Here is an 18,517-nt window from a genome sequence, read left to right as displayed (position 1 = left end):
TTGGTGTGATGGATGAAAACAAGCTTGGAATGTGATGGCGTTGGATATAACAGGACTTCTGCATGGGCTCTCAGCTCGTAGCGCAGAAGAGACATATCTGGCTTCCATCAGGCATAGATGGAAAGACTCTTGAAGTGCAATGACAAGTCTTGATGCCTCAACAGCAGACAACTGCAACACTAAGGCGCCTCTTGAGAATCTTTGACCTTTCACAGGCACGTCCAGACGGTCAATGGCATAGAGCTTCAGAGAATGAGGACCGCATCCACATGTCCGATCATCTCCGATGCCTTGGATCTCATCACTGTGTAAGCTTCAACGTCGACGTTGGCGGCCATGTTTTGTGACACCCGCGCCCGTCTTTGCGCGAGACCTCGTCCTGCTCGCGATGCCCTCCTTTGATGAAACCTGTTGAGATGGCCTGTCGGAAGTCCGCTTTTGCTACCCTAGTCGAGGAGTCTTTGTGTGGCGTCCGGCGCTGGTGCGCGAGTGCATCCCTACGCAGAGGTGCCTCCCTCATCTCGTCCTCTTGAAGCGCAGTGTGCGGCTGGAAAAGCTCCGCGTCGAGCTTCTACTATAGTACTCTTGATTGCCGATCGATAGCCTCAGCTCTCTAATCTGCGTCATGGAAGCCTACTGTGCCTCAGCAGGTCCATGTAGAGCCCGGCAAGAGTCCGCCGTAGCCTCGCCATCGCCCATCGCCCATCGCCCATCGCCCATCGCCGTCGTCGTGAATGCAACAGCCGCTTCTGCGCCGCATCATGGTACAGTAGTAAAGGTACTTCAGTTCTCAATAGTCTCGCTGGTGGATGTCGATCCGGTACTTGTCGGCTTCGTGTGGCGAGAAGCGCAGGTGGTTATGCAGCTCCACGCATTTCCACCGGTCGCACGTCTCGGCAGTGTCTGGGAACTCGATGTCGTCGGTCTCTGGCAGCTCCTTCTAGCTCCCTGACGAGACCATTATGCATGACGCCAGCAGTGAGCTTGGTCATAGGCGGCGTGTTCATCGTCCTTGCTGGAGTGAGGAAGAGTGAGTGAAGTTATATCAGATGCTCCAAGAGCTGTCGAAGGTCTTCTTCAACCACGGATCACGTGCCTCTCCATGGCATCGACTTGGACTCTAAACTCTGTGGCATTTGCATGCTAAGATCAATGCAAGTAGACATGTTATAAACTTCCGTTCATACTTTGCTCCCGTTGGGCACAGGACCAAAAGCTGACGGGCTTTCCCAGGCCCCCCAATAACGAGTGATGAACTGATTTCCCAATTCTTCTTACAGTCCAAGCACGGCGCGGCCGGAGCCGCAGATGGAGGCGGGCTGTTGGTTTCCTCCTCGAGTCCCAACTACCACATCTCCACCGGAATGACAGCAGCATCACCTCAGCCCTCGTATCGTCAACTTACTTCATACCAATTCGCCTTTTGTGCACAGGTGAGGCATCATCAACCTCCCATCTGCCCGTGTCGTCATCGCCCTTCTCCACATCTCCATCCGCCATCCCCAATCCGTCTCTAGCCCGCCCTACTTCACATAAGGGCCTTCCCCCCCCCATCCATTCTCCAGCGCTAGCATCGGGAGCTGCACCACAAGCGCGATCGTCAGAAATGCGAGTGACATCGTCACCACCGCCCAGCCCGCTGTCGATTCTACGAAACTCTGTGCTGAATGGAGCCGCTGCTCCGGATGTAGCCGGTACATGCATCAGCTGTGTCGTTTGCGAGTAAACCATGAGGTTTAGGTATCCCCAACTTCGAAGCTGAAGGCGTCTTGTGGTGGGTTGCATGGCTCAATCACTGCATCATCACGCCCCGCCTGCCTCTGTTTTCTTCTCCTTTGGGCTTCAGCTTCTTTTCCCTTCTCCCACTTTTCCACGTCAACCCCCTTACAACGTCTTCCTTGAACCAACATTTTAAACAACACAACTTGCATCCTGACAACCCTTATCCTTAATCTCCTTAAGAGTCTTGTGAATGATATAGCGACAATCCTAGCTGAAGCGGGGTCTCCTGCAACGCGGTCTGTTGTCGACATCATACTTGCAGCATCCGGCATCGCTACGCCTCTTCCCTGCATACTGACATAATTAATATCTTTGCGTCCACCGCTTCCCTCGTACGACTGACAGCAGTCACACTTTCTGCTTCACCGACAAACTGCTTCACCGAGGCTTCATCCCATCTGCCTTCTCGTCTCTTCGCATCAGCATCGCACGTCGAGAAGTCGCATCAATGGCGTTGCCAAAGAGTACGTTTAGCCCTCTTACACACCACATAGTACCTAAACCAGCATCACCATCACCACCAATTCCTCCCCCCTCACCACCTCTCCCACCACTCTAACACAACACAACACTAACATCCCTCACAGACGCCCTCCTGGGCACCGCCGGCCTCATCCTCCTCTCCACCTCCATCCTCTTCATCTGGTTCATCATCCTCCCCGGCGTCGCAAACGACACCCCCTTCCGCAAGACATACTACCTCCGCGCCGACACCAGCGGCATCACCGGCGCCCGCCCCGTCTCCCAGTGGACCTACTTCTTCATCTGCGGCCGCGACAACCAGGACTGCGGCGACGCCCACCCCGCCATCCCCTTTGGCTTCGCCTGGGACAGCAACGCGCAGAATGTCCCCCCCGGCCTCGGCGGCTCCCATGGCAGCCACACCACCTCCTTCCACTACTTCTTCATGTGGCGCTTTGGCTGGGTCTTCCTGCTCATGACGCTCTTCTTCGAGGTCCTCGCCCTCTTCACCGCCTTCATCTCCTGCTGCGGCCGTCTGGGCGCCGCATTGGCCTTTGTCGTCTCCTCCATTGCGCTCTTCTGGTACTCCCTCGCCGTGGCCCTCATAACGTACGTTCAACCCTCCCGGCGCCATCGCGTGGATTACTCTCAAAGAGAATAACTGCTAACACCCGCAATCCCACAGCGCCACCTTCGTCGAAGCCCGCAACCGCTTCCACGACGCCGGCCGCTCCGCCCAGATCGGCGCATACGCATTCGGCTTCCTCTGGGGCTCCTACGCCGCGCTCCTCTTCGCCGTCATCCTCTTCGCCCTCGGCATCCGCAGCAACACCGGTTTCGCGCTGCCCCGTCGGCGCAGCACAAAAGCTGGCTCGCGCGGCCGCTCGTACGATGGCCGTCGTGTCAAGGACGATTATTCGTAAATGTCACCGCAGCAACAGCAACCAGAGATTGTTCTATACAGAAAGACGTACACGGATGACGACTAAAAAGAAACACGAGAAAGTAGTAATGCTAATCATATCAGCTTTTGATGCGTCAAATGTCTGCTTGGAATCGAGAAAGTCGAGGTTGGTGGACTCATCTGTTGAGGTAATGGATGTGGAAAGAAGAAAGCAAACCGTTTATATGACTGGACCAATCGATTGGCACGTCCGTCGTGTATTTACTTACCTATGTACCTTATGTTCCATGATTCTTTGTTAAAAATACCCACACTCGTTGGCAGTAGGCAATATGAACTTGATTACATATAACAATTCTCTGCTCTTAACGTAGGTTTGGTGTCTGGAAGCACATCTCAAGCACTATTTCAGCATCGGAGGCAAAGTCTGGTTGGCACCCTTGAATGATATTATATTGTGCATGTATTGCCCTCGTATGCTGGGCCCGAATCATCTTCATATACGTACAAAAAAAGGACGAAAACGCAATTGCACACAACAAGCAAAGACTCGGCAAGGGAAAAAGCAGATAAGAAAAACTCCCAAAAATGTCCTTCCCGCCGTATACACCATATACCTAGCGTATCCTCCGCCCCTCCGCCCCTCCCTGCCAAAACCATCGCCGGTCCAGCCCAGGTCATCCTCGAGATGATACAGATATATATGCATATATATAAGATGAAGAGTGCAAGGAAAAGGACACCGAGCAACAAAAGGGAAACGTAAAAAAAGCAGTTCGCGCCATGATGAGATGATGAGAGAAAAAGGCGAGATGAGAGGAGGAAAAGTGAAAAAGCTCGAGTATCGCCGCTTATGGCTCCCTTTGATGTAAGAGAAAAAGAAAACAGTATGAGAAAAATCCCCGTCTAAAAATTTGGACCCGGCAGATGGTGAGTGTGCGGGCGGGTGACCGGTTGCATTCGCATGATTTTCGAGGACAGTAGGTGAGTAGCCCTTCCTTTTTTACGCTCTCGCTTTCCCTCCCATCTTTTCTTCATCACGTTGCTTCGTATTTGTACAGTGGAAGAGCCGTCGACCCGTGAATGTCTGTCTCCCGTACTCAGTTCCTCCCGAATTTGTTGTTTTTGTTGCCTTTGTCCGATTCATGTTGGCAAACCGAACCAACGCAGATACCAGCTCCTGTTGGCATACGTCATGGCGCCGACTCCTTGCCTTTGTGTAGGCCAGACCAGGGGGTTGTATTCCGCTTGACGCTGCGATCCGGGAGAAGAGGTCTCTACCTTGATCCTCATGATTCGTTTTGGTGATTCGTGGTCCATGGTGGATTGGCGTTTCATCGGCCTTGGTGCAAAATCGGACTTCCCAAGGGGCTGACGCTGTCCAAGGGCGCAGCATGGAGCGCCGGCTTGGTAGGACCGTTCCCGTTCTGCCCTTCTGCAATCTTCTTCAGCACGGACTTGACCCATTCCGCAACCTCGGCATCTTCCGTGCCCGAGCTGAGATCCATGTGGCCCACTGCCTCGGCCACCTTGTCTGCGGCCTCGCCTTCTTCGGCAACTTCATCAATGGTCTCGGGTTTTGACAGTGACTGGATCCAGGGATGCTTGAGCAGGGCAGCGTACGTCGGGCGCATCTTGGGGATCTTGTGCAGACAGCCCTTGACAAAGTCCTTGGCTAGATCGCTGTAACCTTCCTCGGGCATGGCCGGAGGCTCGCCTTCAACGATTGCCTGAAAAAAAAAAAAAAGTCAGCAAACAGATCATCATCATCATCATCATCACATCGATCAGGAGCAAACTTACATTCAGCTGGCTGAAAATGGTAGACGAGGCCTCGGGCGGGTATGGATACTGGCCCATGGCGCACTCGATGATTGTCAGGCCCAAGCTCCATACATCGCTCTGGACGCTGTAGGTGCCGTCTGCAGTGCCTGGCGCCATGGCGCCGCCGGATATCCGCTCAGGAGCCATGTAGCTCTGGCATCCAATGTTTGTCTTGGCTATGCTGGCCACGAGGTTTCCGCTGACGCCAAAGTCGCAAATCTTGATCTGGCCGCGCGTGTTGGCCAGGATGTTGGTGGGCTTCACGTCGCGGTGGATAATGTTATGCTCGTCCTTGAGCGACTTGAGGCCCATGATGGCCGAAAAGGTAATCTTTTTCAGCACGTTCTCGGGTATGCCGCCGGCGTAAATCTTATCGATGGAGCCGCCATCCATGTACTCGATGCACATGTACACTGCGCCTTCTTGGAAGAAGGCTCCGTAGAAGTCAATGATGTAGGGAGACACGCACTCGTGGAGGATAACGAGCTCCTTGAGGATGGTGGTGAACTTGGCGTCGTCGAGCTCGAGTCGAATCTCCTTCATCGCCATGATTTTGCCAGTCCGACCGTCGAGCGAGGCGGCGTCCAGGACCGCCGAGTCCGACTGACTGCGGTGCGGATGCGGTGCCAGCTTGGCTCCGGACAATCCTTGCCCAAAGCGCGGCACGGCGGGCTTCGCGTGCTTGACCTTGTACACGGTGCCGTAGTTGCCCTTGCCGAGCTCGTCCAAGATCTCCACCTCGTCCAGGGATATGCTGAAGGTCTGACCGTTGGTGAACTCGACTCCGGTACGGGTAATCGTAGCAGCACCGTCAAAAGTGATCCAGCCCTTCTCCGCATCAATGTACTTCTTGAAGTCGTCCAGTTGAGAACCCAGCGAAGATTTGCCATTGGGAACGCTTGGGCCATTTACAGCAATTCCCGCGAGCGAGGGAGCACCGGCTCGGCGCAGTCCACCTGTAGGACTGACGTTACCGCTGCTGCCAATGTCCGAGAGCTTCATTCCCATGCCCATGTTGGCCCTTCTTTCACTAAGAGATGGCTTCGGGATGACGGGGGCGGATCTGGGGTGAGGGACGGCACCGGGGCGCTGCATGGCTGGGGGCATGCGGAGGTTGGGGAAGCCGGCTACTCCAGCACCTCCCGGCGAAGGCATCGGCGAGACGGGCGAGCTGCCCGACGCGGCCATGCCCTTCTGCATCCGCTGCTGATGAAGGGCACGCGCCTTGGCCATGACGCTATTCTCCATGGCCCCAGCGCCCCCGGCGAAAGAGGAGGCTGACTGCGAGGGATGCCTCGCCTTGCCCAAGATGCCCAGCGCAGTCGAGCTGGGGTTCATATTCCGCGGGTCGGCAAAAGTATTCAATGACGGAAGTCGCTTGGGGGAATCGCCCACTTCGTCGCCGTTGGGCGTACCGGCCACTGACGAGTCTTCTGAGTACGGCGATGCCTGCATGGCGAGTTCCCGAGTGCCATCGGTTACGCTGTCCGGCGTGGCCGGGACGGAGTCGGAGCCGCTCATTGTTGACGGTGTGAGGAGATTTGGAGGTGCGCAGCTACTACTTAGGGCGGGCGTGAGAGGAGGAGGCAGATGGAGACGCTTTCGGAGGGGGGGTCAAAAGAACCTCCCGGTATTCAAGGGCAGCAACCATACACCGGAGCCGCTGTGCTCGATCGAGGGCGAGGGCGTTGCAGAGGCAAGGGCCGCCAGCGACCCTGGCAAGAGTGACGAGGCGGGAGGCGGGACGAAGACGACGACGAGGAGGACGAGGGTTTTGCGGTGGACGACGACGGTCTGCGCAAGCGGGTGGCCCGAGGTGGAGGTTTCGAAGCTCTCGACCAAGGTGGGGGAGATTTTTTTTTTTCAGAGGCGAACACGATGCTTCGTCGCTGACAGTCGCTCGACGGCCGATTTGCGGGAGGCGGACGGCGGACGGCGGACGGTCTGGTCCTGTGCGGCTACGCTCGTCGAGGGCTAGGCCAGTCGGTGCTGGCAGACTCTGGCGGCGGGCTGGCTGGGCTAGGGAAGCACACGGTCGACGGGACTCGGTCTGGATGCTTCTGCCCAGTCGTCGATGGCCTCGGCTGTCGCTCGGCTTATGCCGCCGTTGTGCCTTTTTCTGGCTGCTGCGTTTGCCTGCTTCTCGTCTGTTCTATGGGGTTGGCGGGGTGGGCGCGATGCAGGAGAGACGGCTGTCGAGATGCTGAGCAGAGGAGGAGGAGGAGGAGGAGGAGAAGAGGAAGAGGAGGAGGGACAAGAAGAAGAAGAAGAGAAAAAGAGCTCAGGAGAGACGGCGGAGGATTAGAATAGGGCGACTGCTGCAAAACAACGGTTGGTTAGCCTGCGCCGGACTTGGATATTGTTCGGGATGCGATCCAAGCCAAATTGATGCTGGCGGTAGCAATTCAATTCAAGGCTGTGGATGAAACGGCGCTTGCCTTGTTTCTGCGCGGACTAACTGTGACCTGATTTGATCCAAACGGAGAGCCTTTAAAAACCCAGCCCCAGTTTGGCCAAGTGAAACGAGCCCGGCTCGGGGCTCCGTTTTCTTTTTTTTTTTCTTCTCTCTTTTCCGCTTGTTTGTAATAATCGATACGTCTTGGTGGGCACAGCGGTCGCGAAGGGAACAGAAAAAGAGAGCGGGAGGTCTGTCTTACTACTCTTTCCTCTTCTGCAGTGGATATGATGGTCGTTGCGAAGCGCCGTGTTGAAAAGGAATGGCAATGTTTTATATCAGGCTGAAGCATACAAGCACGAGCAAGCTTGTCAAGGTAAGGTACCCAAGGAGGCAAGGTGCGTGATATGACACCTCGCCCGTGTCAGACAGCAAACGCAAAAGCAAAAAGGCAAAAGCTACAGCGGCGTCAGGCAAGGTTAGCATCCACCAAGGCACCAGGCAGAGACAGCGGGCAGAAGTGGCTGGAAGCAGAAAGCATTGAAAGTCTCACCTCCCTGGCCAGCAATCGGGAGCGCCCGTTGGTCAATTCCCCGTGCCGCGGTCTATTTTTGGTCGCGTGAAGGGAGAAAAGAGGAAAGAAAGAACTTGAAAAAACGGTATCAATCAGGCAGTGTCGATGATTCCTCGGTAGCAAAAACCCTGTACTCTGCAGCTGTGCTAAGCTGCTATGGGATCCTCGCAGCGTGGCCGAGACAGCATCAGATGTTTGTGCGGGGTTTCTCCAAGCAAGGCGACGGGCTGCTTCTCTCCTGGTGTGGAGTCTCGGAGCTCTGCAACGACGATGACGACGATGATGCGAAAGCACAGCTGCCGCGCCGTGCCTCCAGTGGGCCAAATAGCGCTACCAGATGCACAATATCGTCAGGAGGCGTCTCTGAACCGGCACGTCATGTACAGGCAAAAGCAGGACAGGGCTTCGCTGCATGCGCCGGTGCCGTGGGAGCTGCGGCCCTGGGATTGGGCAGCCGGGCTGTGGCGACGGTGCTGGGGAGGTACTGCAAGGTGGTAGGCAGGCGACTATCGTGACCTGAATGTGGGCATCAGTTTGTTTGTCCATGGCGCCATGTCATGTCACCGGGTAAAAGGCGCTCGAAGGGGGGGAGGTTATTGACCTATCGATGCCTCGGGCGGGCGACTTGGGCAAGAACAGAGCGAGCGAGTGGCAGGCCCTGGCAGTGCAAACGCGGCGAATGAGTAGCCAGAGAAGCCAATGCCGCGAGACGGGCTGTGAAGACCAACTGGAAGCTGTGTGACGTGATGCAGCGCGAATGACAGTGAGTCGCTCGTCAGCTTGGGCTCGACAGTGAGGGAGCGTGGGAGGACCGGAGACGAGGGGTCCAACGTCGGGTGCAAAAGCAAGCAGACACAGATAGGACAGGATGAAGGATTGAATGAGGAATGACGGAAGGGAGAGAGGAGAGGGGATGGGATAGGTGAGGTGAGGTAGGATGGGATTCTGAAGGAGACAGCCGTGAGTCCTGTTGGTGTTATATATCGATTCGACTACGTATGGTATTTTCCAAGCGCACCTCACAATCGAAACGCTTATTAACCAGCATCGCTGAACCAGCGCCGGCCGGCCGCTACTGTGCGCTCACCTGCATCAATGATCTCTCGACAAGGCCCAGACCAGCAGCGAGGGCATCGACTCTCGATCGCGGCGTGCTCAAGACGCCCCGTGGCTTCGACGCCGTGTGATAGGCGACCAAGCGAATCTGAGGCCTCTCGAGTGGACTACGCTGCTGTCCTTTATTCCGCTGATGGTGGCCGTCCGACTCCACCCCATCGGTGCTCTGGGCAGCAGCTCTGTTTCGTGTCTGCACCCTCACCATCTACTAGGTACGAGACAGCCGGCGCAGGCCGCTGCGGACCGTCCAGGTATCGCCAGACAGGCCGGTGCCTGCTGAGGCGGGAGCAAGGCCGACGATCGATATCAGACAGATCTCATGATGAAACAGACCTTTGGTCGCCGAGCCGTGCCCTGGGCCAGCAGGCGAACGGGCAGTGGCCTATCACGGGCCGCAGCAATGACGGCCAATTCGCCTAGAGTGGTCCAAGGGGGGCCGAATTTTTCTTTTTCTTCATCTACTTGAAGCTTGACAGAATTCACGGACGGCGGCTGTCATATTATCGTACCCGCAGCTACACCCCAGGATGTTTTCTGTTTTTCTTGCGGTTGACGCTGAGATGGGAGGAAACCGGGCATATTGAGCGTCTGGCTATTGGGGCCCATTGAGGTGAGGCTGCATGGGAGGAGCAGTGGCTGACCCGGGAGCTGATGCTGGCATCCAATGGCCAGTCCTGCCTGTTCTGCCCTTGCGTCTAGCTGTCTCTCATCTATTGTTTCTGCCGCGCCTGGTGGAGTCACTTTTGCAATCTCGTTTTGAGATGGCGCAAAAAAGATGCTTCTGCAGCTGAGCTTTATCTTGGCGTACCCGACCTTGCCATACTTGTGTGAGTGAGTTGCGCTGATTGCAGTGTAGAATTTCAGTAAGACAGAAGAGTACAGTAAGGTGCACAGCTTGAAGCATCAATGCGTAATACTACTCGGTACAACCCTTTTGTTAACGCGCATGCAATCAGATGCCGTCTGAAGGATTGGAATCAATGTATGTACGCCTGCTGCGTGTCACTGCCGATAAGCTCTCCATGCGCAAACGTGGCATGATGCATCATATCTCTGGAGCCGTGGGAGCGATCGGCACCCGATTCGTTTCAAACAGATGGGCTCTGCGTGCGACGTCTGATGCACATGGCCACCCCTCCACCATGTTTATCATGACGTCCTCTACTGCTGAACTTTCGCCGTCTGCTGGACGCATCGCGATCGAGGCTGAGGCGATGGCCATTGAAACGCTGCGCAACACGCAAGACGATGCTCGTTGGCTTTTCATGGTGACGACAGAAACGTCAAGATGTTCGGTCTGGCGTTGCGCCTGTTTCTGCTGTGATTTCATGCTGTGAATGAGGCGGGAAATGATCGAGATAGACCTGGGTATACACAGACGCGTGGGTTTGCCCGGTACGATACCCTACCGGGAGTTTATGGAGAGGCAATATGTGAGAGCCTCCCTTGCTTGACGGTCAACGAGGCCTTGAATGGGCGTCAAGTCGAAACCGTGCAAGAGAGCGTGCTGGCGGCTTCTCTCTGGGCAGCCTCATTTTTGACGAAATGAGACAATCTCACCTATATTGTCAGCCGTCGTCTGAAATGAGATACAGTGGACGATGCTATGTACCGCTGAAGTTGCTGTAGCTGAGTAAAGGGTACCTGCGTCGAACGGCGTGGTGGATTGAATTCCATTGGAATGAAGCAGAGGTACTTCGATGTGTGCTTACCTTACCTCACTCGCGTGTGTACCTAAGTATGCATTAGCATGCCTCTGCCAAGGGTCGCCCGCATTGTAAAACCTGCATGGAAATGCCCCTTTATCTGTACAAGTCACATACACGATTGCCAGGATATGGGACACTCAAAGTAATACAAGCTCATTGAATTTCTGGTCACCTTCAATCACAATTACAGCCACAGACGGACAAGCCTCTTGGCGGCAGTGGCTTAGTCGCTGACTGACGCAGCAGCTGCAAATGCCCAAAGTCGCACTCCGTACCTTATCTGAGGCGTTGTCGCACGTGACTGCAATCTCTGCAGCTTCTGCAGCTGAGAAAAAACTGGTTCCGCAGCTTCTCCCTCTCTCCATCTGCTGCTTGCTCAACTGATTGATAGCCCTACGCCCCTGACACGCCGTTTTGGGAGGACTCATGGTCTGAAGCGGCGCTTCCATTGGCTGACGAAGGGCATCCCACGCAAAGTGCCTGGCGGCGGACACACCCCTTCCAGAGTGACATCAGCAGCGCCATGGCACGCCTGGTGGACGCCAAGCGCACGCCAACAGCACCCAAGAGGGCTCCAAGCAGGGCAGCGGCAGGCCACCAACAGGCTCACTAGGCCTGCTAGAGGCCCCTGGAAGGCCCTAGAGGCGCCTCAAGCACCGCTAGCTGGGGCTGGCCGGAAGCTTGTTTGCGTCCAGATTCCGCCTCACCTTGTGCCGGCCTGTTTGTCTGTCTCATGTCACAGTTGCGTGTAGCGCGACGATTCGCCTCCTTGCCGCTCTGGCATCGCACACGTCGTCATTGCCTGGTGCGTTATTCAAGCGATTGCCTCTGTGCTGCCGCGAGCCCATTGTCTTGGCCCGGCCGTCGTCGGGACCGAACAGAAGGGGAGAGGCCATCCATTCCTCGCTATTCACGCACCAATTCACTCGTCACTGCAGCCCATTTAACCTGCATTCTCGCACCTTCGCCCCTCGGCTCCCGAGCCAGCGCACGATTCAATTCCTGGGCCGTCGCTCGATATCTGCCTGACAGGTACCTCAGCTCCTCGTACCTGGCCGACCCTGGCGTCAGTTCAGCCACTGCTGCGCCCCTATCGACACCACGCTTCAAAGTACATCTACCTCCCTTGGCAGTACTTGGTCGCTGACGACGCTTTGAGCCTGTTTCGTCAATAGCCTACCGACACTTCCCGGTCTGTCACCTCTTATCACCAAACTACCATTCTCACCGTACTCTTTGTCTCCGTTTCCCTCTTATCTTTCGCTTTTCTTTCCCTTGCCTCATCAGACGTCCCCCTGCCACCCCCGGATTTCGGCTGGATTCCACTCCCTCAACATCCGGAATTCTTCCCAAGACCACACGATACGACTCTTGCGATACCCTACGCGCCGTACGATTCGACACGATCGACCACGAATCTTCTTCTTTGTCGCATAAACCAGCACCGTCCTGCGACTCTCGACTACAGTTGATGGATCCGGCCGCCTCCCTCACGCCGCCGACATCGTTTCGGCTGGCGGTGATGGCGCAGAACGCTTACGAGATGCCGCTCAAGGTCTTCCAGGACCCGGCGCCATCGCATCCCTCCCTGTCCCATCTCTGCTTGCTGGTCTTCGAGGCGGTCTTGGAGGTGGTTTGCGTGAGCTTGCCAGGCTACATTGTCGCGCGTATGGGCCAATTCGACGTGGACAAGCAGAAATTTCTGGCGAACTTGAACGTGATGCTCTTCACGCCCTGTCTTAGTACGTTACTCCCTCCGCTTGCTCCCTTTCCTTGTCATGGCTGAACCGCGCTCTAACTATCTGTCTCCCAGTCTTCACCAAGCTCGCCTCCCAACTCAATGCTGAGAAGCTGTCCGATCTCGCCATCATCCCTGCCATCTTCGTTGTCCAGACGCTTGTGTCATGGATTGTCTCCATACTGGTGGCCAAAGGATTCCGATTCAACAGGCGAGCATCCAACTTTGTCACTGCCATGGGCGTCTTTGGCAATTCGAATTCGCTGCCCATCTCCCTTGTTCTCTCCCTGTCGCAAACAATCAAAGGCCTCCACTGGGACAGGATACCAGGCGACAATGACGACGAGGTCGGCGCACGCGGCATCCTGTATCTACTGATATTCCAGCAACTCGGCCAGCTTGTTCGATGGAGCTGGGGTTATCACGTTCTTCTGGCCACCAAGGACAAATACCCCGAGTATCAAGAGGATTTGGCCGAAGAGGGACAGTACCGAGACGTAGAACCGATCGAGGCGGAGCCTGAAGTTCTCATTCACGGCCTAGACGGCGATACCGAAAACGATGGCGAGGGCGATGATTCCGAAGGTTATATACCTGCTGGACGAACACCCCTTGCCAACACCTCCCGAGCTTCTCTGGCCGGTTCTTCTGTCGACGACTCCGACATGGCCAAGTTCAACAAGGGCAACTACCCTGCAAGTGGACAGACGCTTGCGGATTCTGGCCTGGAGGACGATATTCTTTCGTTCCCTCGGATCCGTCTTCAGGACGAGGCTGAAGTCGAGCCCGGAATGTTGAACCGTGCCAAGACCTGGTCGAAATCTGCCAGAGAGCGTGCAGCTGAGTTCTCGACTCGCCACTACCAGCGCCTTCCTAAGCCTGTACAGGCTGTTCTTTCATTTGTTCGCAGATCAGTCGCCAAATTTCTCAACTTCGCCTGGGAATTCATGAACCCTCCTCTGTGGGCCATGCTCTTTGCGGTCATCGTCGCGTCGGTGCCGAGACTTCAGCAGCTGTTCTTCGAGGACGGCTCGTTTGTGAAGAACAGCGTCACCAACGCGGTACAATCTAGCGGAGGCGTTGCCGTGCCCCTGATCTTGGTTGTCCTCGGCGCCAACCTGGCGCGCAACACTGCCGCTCAGGAGGGTCTCGTTGATCCGGAAGAGGAGAAGATTGGGACCAAGCTCCTGATCGCCGCGCTGCTGAGCAGGATGGTTCTGCCAACCGTCATCATGGCTCCCATCTTGGCCCTTACGGCAAAGTATTTGTCCGTCAGCATTCTCGATGATCCCATCTTCATCGTCGTCTGCTTCCTTCTCACGGGTGCGCCCAGTGCGCTTCAGCTCGCGCAAATCTGCCAGCTAAACAATGTGTATGAGAAGACCATGAGCAGGATCCTCTTCCAGAGCTATGTCATCTGGTAAGCATTCGAAGCCCTTGAATGTTTGATCCGAATGTCCGCTAACGCAAATCACAGGATCCTTCCCTCTACCCTTGTACTTGTAATGATGGCGCTCGAGGTTATCGAGTGGGCCAAGACGACCTAATTACCTCTGTCCCATCTTTGGACTGGTTTGTTATGAGAAATGAGCTTCTTTCCTTTACCTTGCTTTGAACGAAACACATGTATTACTGGGCGTTGGGCTTTGTACTCGTGGATTAGAAGCGGTACGCAATCTGGCATATATAGATCGGCATGGACTAGCGATAACGGACGAGAGGAAGGTCAAAATTGTAACATTATCGGAGGAAGAAACGAGCACGGCTGTGTTTGCCTCAAGGAAGAGGCTTTCAGGAGAAACAGCTCAGCGGACCAATAAACCGAAATAAATCACAATGAGCATTGATACACGACATTCAGGTACTTCTTTCGCAAAGGATGTACCAGTTCACAGATTGGTTCCAAACTTCTCCTCTTCATTTCTGCTATCATATGCATAAACCACATCAGTCGAATGTTCCAATGGCCAAGTTACGCCTCAAATACCAGATAAGAAATACAGCCTATCCCATTACCGTAGCAAAGTGAAACCCCCTCAAGCACCTCCATTCAGTACCGGCGCATCAGGAACCAACTCCCAATCCCTCACCGTCCCCTTCCAATCACTGATCCTCACATTCCGGATCTCAACCACAATAACACGCACCTCCTCCCCGGCCACGAACCGCCCTCCACTGCCACTGCCACTGGTACTATTGCCATCATCTGCAGCACCAGCAGCACTACTTGACGGAGGCTGGAAAAGCGGCACGCCTTCCGCCTCAAAGGTATTGTTCTCCAAATGCTTCTCAACGTAAAACTTCTCCTCCGCAGATCCAATGGGCGCGATCCGCGCGGCGCCTCCTATCGTCGCGCTGATGCTAGACACGGCGGATGTATTAAGGTTGAGCAGCAACGTGGCGAGGCTCGAGCGAGACTCCGGGGTCGGGGAACCCCCGGAGAGGCGGCGCCCTTGCGTCGGCGGGCGGTGGGAGACCCAGTCGTGGACGAGGAGGGAGACGTTGGGGTTGGTGGTGATGTTGATCGTCTTGCGTGAGGCGGCGTTGGTGGTCATGATGATGACGGGCGAGGCGGAGTACGGCGAGGAGGGGAGGTAGGTGTAGTTCATGAGGGACACGTTGGGCACGTTATCCGTGCAGGTCGCCAGGTGAAGCTATTCGCAAAAAGCAAGCATTTCGAGTCAGCGCATATCCCGGCCTCTGATCATATCAAGTGTCTTATGAAATAGACGTACGAAGCGCGCATTCTCGAGGCATTGGACTACCTCGGTGGGCAGCGTGCTGGTCTGCCGCTTGTGCGTGTCGCCCTCCGAGGCTTCGTAGTTGAGCGGGATCTTGTCCATGGCAGCGGCCGTGTGTCGCCCTTCTTATTGAGCCGAGATGTACAGCCGTGTGCTCTGGCGAACAGGTTCGTTGTGGTAATTGCTCCCGATCAGCCGATGCTTGAGCTAAGGTAGCGGGGGGGGAGGTCGATAGCAGCACAAAACGGAGTCCACAAGAGGGAATACTATGGTAACACGATACAAGCTGAAGCTACCCGACCCCGTACGGAGACTCTCCGCAAAATTCAAGTACCTTCCCCGAGGCGTCTAAAACGGACCAGAAACGGCATGACGTCGCTTCCCCCAGCTTTTTTCTCGGACCGTCCTGGCTGGCTTCGTCTTCTTCCAAAGTGGAAGGAACCGCGGCTACTTGCGGCTTGCGGGCTCTCGGCTCTATCGAGCATCTACCCGGCTGAAGCCTCGACAAGGCGATCGTTGGTTTGGCCCGGGGGAATCTGGCACAAACCATCTCCAATTCCTCTTCAAAGGGGCCAATTCCTCCTTGTCGTTGCTTTTCTCCAACTCTTCTTGTGTTTCCCTCTTGTATAGCCCTGCTCCTTGTCCATCCCGCAGCCCGCCATGCGTTCCCTCCGATCCAAGCGCCTCGCCCTGAGGCCCGTCCCTCGACTCCTCTCTACAGCCTCCTCTGCTCCCTCGTCCTCCTCCTCCTCCACGCTCCCCAAGCCAGCGCTCCTCAGCTCCGTGCTCATCGCCAACAGAGGCGAAATCGCCCTGCGCATCAACCGCACCGCGGAGCGCATGGGCATCAGGGCCACCACCGTGTACACCGACGTCGACGCCAACTCGTGGCACGCATCCTCCGGCTTCCAGTCGCTCGCCCTCGGCCCTGCCAACGGCTACCTCGACGGCGAGAAGATAATCGCCCTGGCCAAGAAGCACGGCATCCAGGCGCTGCACCCGGGCTACGGCTTCCTGTCCGAGAACTACAAGTTCGTCGAGCGATGCGAGGAGGAGGGCATCGTCTTCGTCGGCCCGCCCGCCACGGCCATGGCCGACATGGGCAACAAGGCCCGGAGCAAGGAGATTATGAACGCCGCCAACGTGCCCTGCGTGCCCGGGTACCACGGCTCTGAGCAGGGCGAGGCGGAGCTGCTGGCGTACGCAAAGGAAATCACCTTCCCCGTGCTCCTCAAGAGCGTGCGGGGAGGCGGCGGCAAGGGCATGCGCATCGTCATGAAGGAGGACGAGTTCGTGACGCAGCTCAAGAGCGCCCGAGCCGAGGCCAGGGCGTCGTTTGGCGAGGGCGGCGAGGTCATGCTCGTCGAAAAGTACATTGTGCGCCCGCGCCACGTCGAGGTCCAGGTCTTCGCCGACAAGCACGGCAACACCGTCGCCCTGGGCGAGCGCGACTGCAGCGTCCAGCGGCGGCACCAGAAGGTGCTCGAGGAGTCGCCCGCGCCCGACCTCGACGAGGCGACCCGGCAGGACCTCTGGGACAAGGCGCGCAAGGCCGCCGAGGCCGTGGGCTACGTCGGCGCCGGCACGGTCGAGTTCATCCTCGACAAGGACAGCGGCAAGTTCTACTTCATGGAGATGAACACGCGCCTGCAGGTCGAGCACCCCGTCACCGAGATGGTCACCGGCCTGGACCTGGTCGAGTGGCAGTTCCGCATCGCCGCCGGCGAGAAGCTGCCGCTGACGCAGGCCGAGGTCGAGGAGCGCATGAGCCAGCGCGGCGCCGCCATCGAGGCCCGCATCTACGCCGAGAACCCCGAGAAGGGCTTCATGCCGGACTCGGGCAAGCTCATCCACGCCGTGCTGCTGGACGCCGCCAAGAACGATCCCGACGTCCGCCTGGACTGGGGCTTCGGCTCCGGCAGCGTCGTGTCCGAGGCCTACGACGGCATGATCGCCAAGCTCATCGTCCGCGGCGACACCCGCGAGACGGCCATTGCCAAGCTCGCCGCCGCCCTGCGCTCCTTTGAGATTGTCGGCCTGAGCACAAACGTCGAGTTCCTCAAGCGCATGTGCGCCTCCGAGGCCTTCATCGCCGGCGACGTCGAGACGGGCTTCATCGACAAGTGGCGCCACGAGCTCTTCAAGCCCCGCCCCATCAACAACGAGGTCTTCGCCCAGGCCGCCCTCGGCGTCCTCGTCAACCAGGCCCAGCAACACGCCCCCGGCTCCAGCCCGCACGGCCTCTCCCTCGGCTTCGGCAACGCAAACTCCACCAGCGAGCGCCGCCTCGCCTTCAAGGTCCTCGACGGCTACAGCGAGAACGAGGGCGAAGTCGTCGAGGCCACCGTCTCCCAGACGGGCCACAACGTCTACACCATCGCCGTCTCCCGCAACAACAACAACAACAAGGACGGCGCCTCCTCCTCCGAGCCGGAAGTCTTCCACAACGTCATCAGCGAGCCGACCGTCTCCGGCCCCGTGACGAAGCTCAAGTCGCGATTCCCCGGCGAGCGCATCGAGTCCACCGTCGTCCCGCAGGAGACGGACACGGAGACCAAGCTGGCCATTTTCCAGCACGGCGTCAAGACGGACCTGGCGCTGCTGCCGCCATCGTGGTACGAGAAGGCGCTGGGGCTCAAGGAGACGACGGCCTCGGTAGCGGCGCCGATGCCGTGCAAGATTTTGAAGAATGAGGTTGTCGAGGGGCAGAGCGTTAAGAAGGGCGAGCCGCTGGTTGTGTAAGTGGTTTCCTCTTTGCCACTCCCGTTTTCTTTCATTCATTATGCTTTTTTTTTTTTTTTTTTTTTTTTTTTTGAGCTGTTGGCTAACGAAGAAATCCCTTGCGTATAGCATCGAGTCGATGAAGATGGAGACCGTCATCCGGTCACCACAGGACGGCGTCATTAAGAAGCTCGCTCATAAAGAAGGAGTAAGTCGTCGATTCCCTACGATATCCCTCTCCATCTTTTTTTCACCTCCTGTATAGTGTCGAGCTAACCTAATTGACTTTTCAAACAGGACATTTGCAAAGCGGGAACTGTTCTTGTCTTGTTCGAAGAAGATGCTAGCAAAGAAGAGTCATCGTAAAATGGAATTGGAATATGAAGAGGCGTTTTCATGGGAGGTTATGAATGCATGTATACTTGTAATTTTGGGGCAAGCGACAATTAGTAGCCGGTCTCGTGGTCAAACAATGATCTTGTAGCGTCAATATGGAAGAAGAAATGCGAAATGTTTCCTTCTACCCTGCCCTCTTTTTCGCTCCCTCTTGT

At 56.4% G+C, this 18,517-nt stretch overlaps 8 protein-coding genes across 8 annotated transcripts; 3 read left to right on the top strand and 5 right to left on the bottom strand.

Moving 5' to 3' along the window:
• Positions 1-1,401: 1,401 nt before the first annotated feature.
• On the bottom strand, positions 1,402-1,785 carry CCMA1212_007212 (uncharacterized protein; the record flags this gene model as incomplete). Its single annotated transcript, XM_073704385.1, has 1 exon — positions 1,402-1,785. The coding sequence occupies one exon, from the start codon at positions 1,783-1,785 to the stop codon at positions 1,402-1,404; it is 384 nt and encodes a 127-aa protein (XP_073556869.1).
• A 445-nt stretch (positions 1,786-2,230) lies between these two features.
• CCMA1212_007211 (SUR7 family protein FMP45) lies at positions 2,231-3,167 on the top strand (the record flags this gene model as incomplete). The annotated part of the gene is made up of 3 exons (XM_073704384.1): positions 2,231-2,246; positions 2,370-2,853; positions 2,930-3,167. 3 exons carry the CDS (start codon positions 2,231-2,233, stop codon positions 3,165-3,167), a joined length of 738 nt encoding a protein of 245 aa, XP_073556868.1.
• Positions 3,168-4,482: 1,315 nt separating this feature from the next.
• On the bottom strand, positions 4,483-6,493 carry CCMA1212_007210 (MAP kinase kinase PBS2; the record flags this gene model as incomplete). The annotated part of the gene is made up of 2 exons (XM_073704383.1): positions 4,483-4,878; positions 4,952-6,493. The coding sequence occupies 2 exons, from the start codon at positions 6,491-6,493 to the stop codon at positions 4,483-4,485; spliced, it is 1,938 nt and encodes a 645-aa protein (XP_073556867.1).
• Positions 6,494-9,013: 2,520 nt separating this feature from the next.
• On the bottom strand, positions 9,014-9,262 carry CCMA1212_007209 (uncharacterized protein; the record flags this gene model as incomplete). The annotated part of the gene is made up of 1 exon (XM_073704382.1): positions 9,014-9,262. The coding sequence occupies one exon, from the start codon at positions 9,260-9,262 to the stop codon at positions 9,014-9,016; it is 249 nt and encodes an 82-aa protein (XP_073557119.1).
• A 2,975-nt stretch (positions 9,263-12,237) lies between these two features.
• CCMA1212_007208 (putative transporter) lies at positions 12,238-14,051 on the top strand (the record flags this gene model as incomplete). The annotated part of the gene is made up of 3 exons (XM_073704381.1): positions 12,238-12,508; positions 12,580-13,924; positions 13,982-14,051. The coding sequence occupies 3 exons, from the start codon at positions 12,238-12,240 to the stop codon at positions 14,049-14,051; spliced, it is 1,686 nt and encodes a 561-aa protein (XP_073557120.1).
• A 489-nt stretch (positions 14,052-14,540) lies between these two features.
• CCMA1212_007207 (uncharacterized protein) lies at positions 14,541-15,367 on the bottom strand (the record flags this gene model as incomplete). Its single annotated transcript, XM_073704380.1, has 2 exons — positions 15,240-15,367; positions 14,541-15,158 (listed from the first exon to the last, which is right to left on the bottom strand). The coding sequence occupies exons 1-2, from the start codon at positions 15,345-15,347 to the stop codon at positions 14,541-14,543; spliced, it is 726 nt and encodes a 241-aa protein (XP_073557214.1). The 5' UTR covers positions 15,348-15,367.
• Positions 15,368-15,719: 352 nt separating this feature from the next.
• CCMA1212_007206 (uncharacterized protein) lies at positions 15,720-18,026 on the bottom strand (the record flags this gene model as incomplete). The annotated part of the gene is made up of 1 exon (XM_073704379.1): positions 15,720-18,026. One exon carries the CDS (start codon positions 18,024-18,026, stop codon positions 15,720-15,722), a length of 2,307 nt encoding a protein of 768 aa, XP_073556825.1.
• Positions 15,906-18,332, top strand: CCMA1212_007205 (Methylcrotonoyl-CoA carboxylase subunit alpha; the record flags this gene model as incomplete). The annotated part of the gene is made up of 3 exons (XM_073704378.1): positions 15,906-17,983; positions 18,096-18,174; positions 18,264-18,332. The coding sequence occupies 3 exons, from the start codon at positions 15,906-15,908 to the stop codon at positions 18,330-18,332; spliced, it is 2,226 nt and encodes a 741-aa protein (XP_073557215.1).
• Positions 18,333-18,517: the final 185 nt, after the last annotated feature.

Source organism: Trichoderma ghanense (genome assembly GCF_004382785.1).
Source record: "Trichoderma ghanense strain CCMA-1212 chromosome Unknown scaffold_9, whole genome shotgun sequence".
Taxonomy (NCBI): domain Eukaryota; kingdom Fungi; phylum Ascomycota; class Sordariomycetes; order Hypocreales; family Hypocreaceae; genus Trichoderma; species Trichoderma ghanense.
The sequence above is the reverse complement of the archived record's forward strand: the minus strand, read 5'-3'. Positions and strand labels throughout refer to the sequence as shown.